Here is a 2213-nt window from a genome sequence, read left to right as displayed (position 1 = left end):
CGTAGTATCTCAATGTGTCTCTTGCCTCTGGTTGTCTTTCCTTCGTGTGCATTCTGTAACATGTGAATCGCTGACATGTTGTCGATTTTCAGAGTGATCGGCTGATCACTTTCCAGGATACCAAGTTCCAGTGCGAGTCTCTTGATCCAGCACACATCTCCAATCACAGACACTGCGGCTCGGTACTCGGCTTCTGCGGTTGAAGTCGCTACCAAACGCTGCTTCTGTGAGTACCAGACTACTGGTCCTCCTCTCATCACCAATACTCCACTTGTCGACTTTCATGTCTCAGGGTCTCCTCCGAAGTCTGAATCGGTGTATGCTACGAGTTCTTTGCCTCCTCCGAAGTAGATTCCTGCTGTCACTGTCCCTCTCAAGTACTGGAATACATGTTTCACCATCGCCTGATGGCTTTTCATGGGATTGTTGCAGAATCGACTGAGGTAGTTCACGGCGAAACTGATGTCTGGTCGAGATATTGTAGCGAGGTACAACAAACTCCCTATCACCTCGCGATAGTTGTTCTTCGCCGGTAGTGCCTCGTCGTTCTTGAAATCTGTTTTCTTGGTGATCATTCCTTGCTCAATTGGTGTGGATGCTGGGTTGCACTGTTCGAGTTTCATCCTCCTCAAGATCTTCTCCGTGTACCGAGGCTGATTCACGAAGATTCCATCTTTGTCGACCTTGATTTCCATACCCAAGTACGTCAACTTGTGCTGAACTTTCTCACTGTAAGTGATCTGAAACTCCTTGCTTATTTCCTTCAAAAGTCTGTATATTCTCTTTTCATCTTTCCCAATTCCCAATCAGTCCATCATCCACGAAGAGTGAGAGCATAATGCTCTTGTCCTTGGTGTAGTAAATACACGGGTCGTTATCTGCGTTGATCAGGCCAACTTTCTTTACAAAGTGTGTAGTGACTCTCTCGTTCCACATCTTTGTGGCTTGCTTGAGTCCGTAAAGACTCTTATCCAACCTGCAAACTTTACCTGATCCATCGTCGAATCCTTCAGGCTGATTCATGTAGATGACTTGTTCCAGATTTCCATACAAGAATGCCGTTTTCACATCGAACGATACCAACTTCATTTTCTCTGACGCTGCGTGACTTAGTAGTAGTCGAATCGATGCATGGCGGGCTACTGGGCTGAATGTTTCCTTGTAGTCCACTCCTTCCTTCTGTTCAAATCCTCTGGCTACGAGTCTGGCCTTGTATCTTCCATCTGCTTTCTCTCGAAGTACCCACCGACATGTGATAGGTTTCACTCCTTCAGGGCAGTCCACCAGTTCCCAAGTTTTCATTTCCATTAGCGAGTCGTACTCCTCCTGCATTGCTTTTCTCCACTTTTCATCTTTAAGTGCCTGACTCACCGGAATGTCTTCAGCTTCACCAATGGCTACTTTTGCGCTCATTCCTCCATGTCTGTTATTAAGTACATAGTCTTTCAGTCTCGGTGGGGGTTGCAAAGTTAGACGATCTCGCAAACTTCTCCTTCCTGGCTCTTCTTCAGGCGGTTGTGTCCTACTTTCGTTCTCACTTTCCTCTTCAGCACTTTCTCCAGTCGTCCAGTTGTCTTCTTCTTCGTCTGACTCACTGCTGCTTTCTTCTTTCTTCTCAAGTGTACCCTCTGTTGCCGATGTCTCAACTTCAGTGCCTTGCCTCTGTCGTATCCTCTCCTTATCGAAGATTACATTGTCTGAAGTAATGACCTCTCTTTTCTCTTTCATGTAAATCTTGTAACAGGGCGAATCAATGTCATAGCCAACCAGAATTCCCTTTTCTGATTTTCTATTTATTTTGCCTCTCTTTTGTGCTTGGGTCAGCACATAACATTCACAGCCAAAAGGTCGCAGTTTCTCAATCTTCATTTTCCTTCCAAACCACAATTCTGCTGAACTCTTTCCTGGTACGTTGCTGGTTCCTGTCTGGTTGATCGTGAAGATCACGTGGTTCATTGCCTCTGCCCATAGTTTCTCGTTCAATCCATCTTCATGTATCGCTGCCCTGGCTGCTTCGACAATAGTTCTCATTTCTCTTTCAACCCTTCCATTTTGCTCTGGCGTGTGTACATTCGTAAAGGTGTGAAAGATTCCCAACTTGTCCATGAGTTCTTTCGTTTTTGCATTCTTCAGTTCCGTGCCGTTGTACGATCTCAGGCTCTTCACTCTCCTTCCTAGTTGATTTTCTACAAGTCTCAGGTAGCTTGCAATCT

General features: G+C 45.6%; 1 protein-coding gene across 1 annotated transcript; it reads right to left on the bottom strand.

Annotated features, from left to right (window-relative positions):
- Window positions 1-281: 281 nt before the first annotated feature.
- On the bottom strand, window positions 282-695 carry LOC130443096 (uncharacterized). Its single transcript, XM_056777562.1, has one exon. The coding sequence runs from the start codon at window positions 693-695 to the stop codon at window positions 282-284; it is 414 nt and encodes a 137-aa protein (XP_056633540.1).
- Window positions 696-2213: the final 1518 nt, after the last annotated feature.

The sequence above is a fragment of the Diorhabda sublineata genome, chromosome 4 (assembly GCF_026230105.1).
Source record: "Diorhabda sublineata isolate icDioSubl1.1 chromosome 4, icDioSubl1.1, whole genome shotgun sequence".
NCBI lineage: Eukaryota > Metazoa > Arthropoda > Insecta > Coleoptera > Chrysomelidae > Diorhabda > Diorhabda sublineata.
The sequence above is the reverse complement of the archived record's forward strand: the minus strand, read 5'-3'. Positions and strand labels throughout refer to the sequence as shown.

Excerpts from the sequence above, each read along its gene's own strand:
- LOC130443096 (XM_056777562.1), bottom strand. The coding sequence starts at position 695 with ATGGAAATCAAGGTCGACAAAGATGGAATCTTCGTGAATCAGCCTCGG.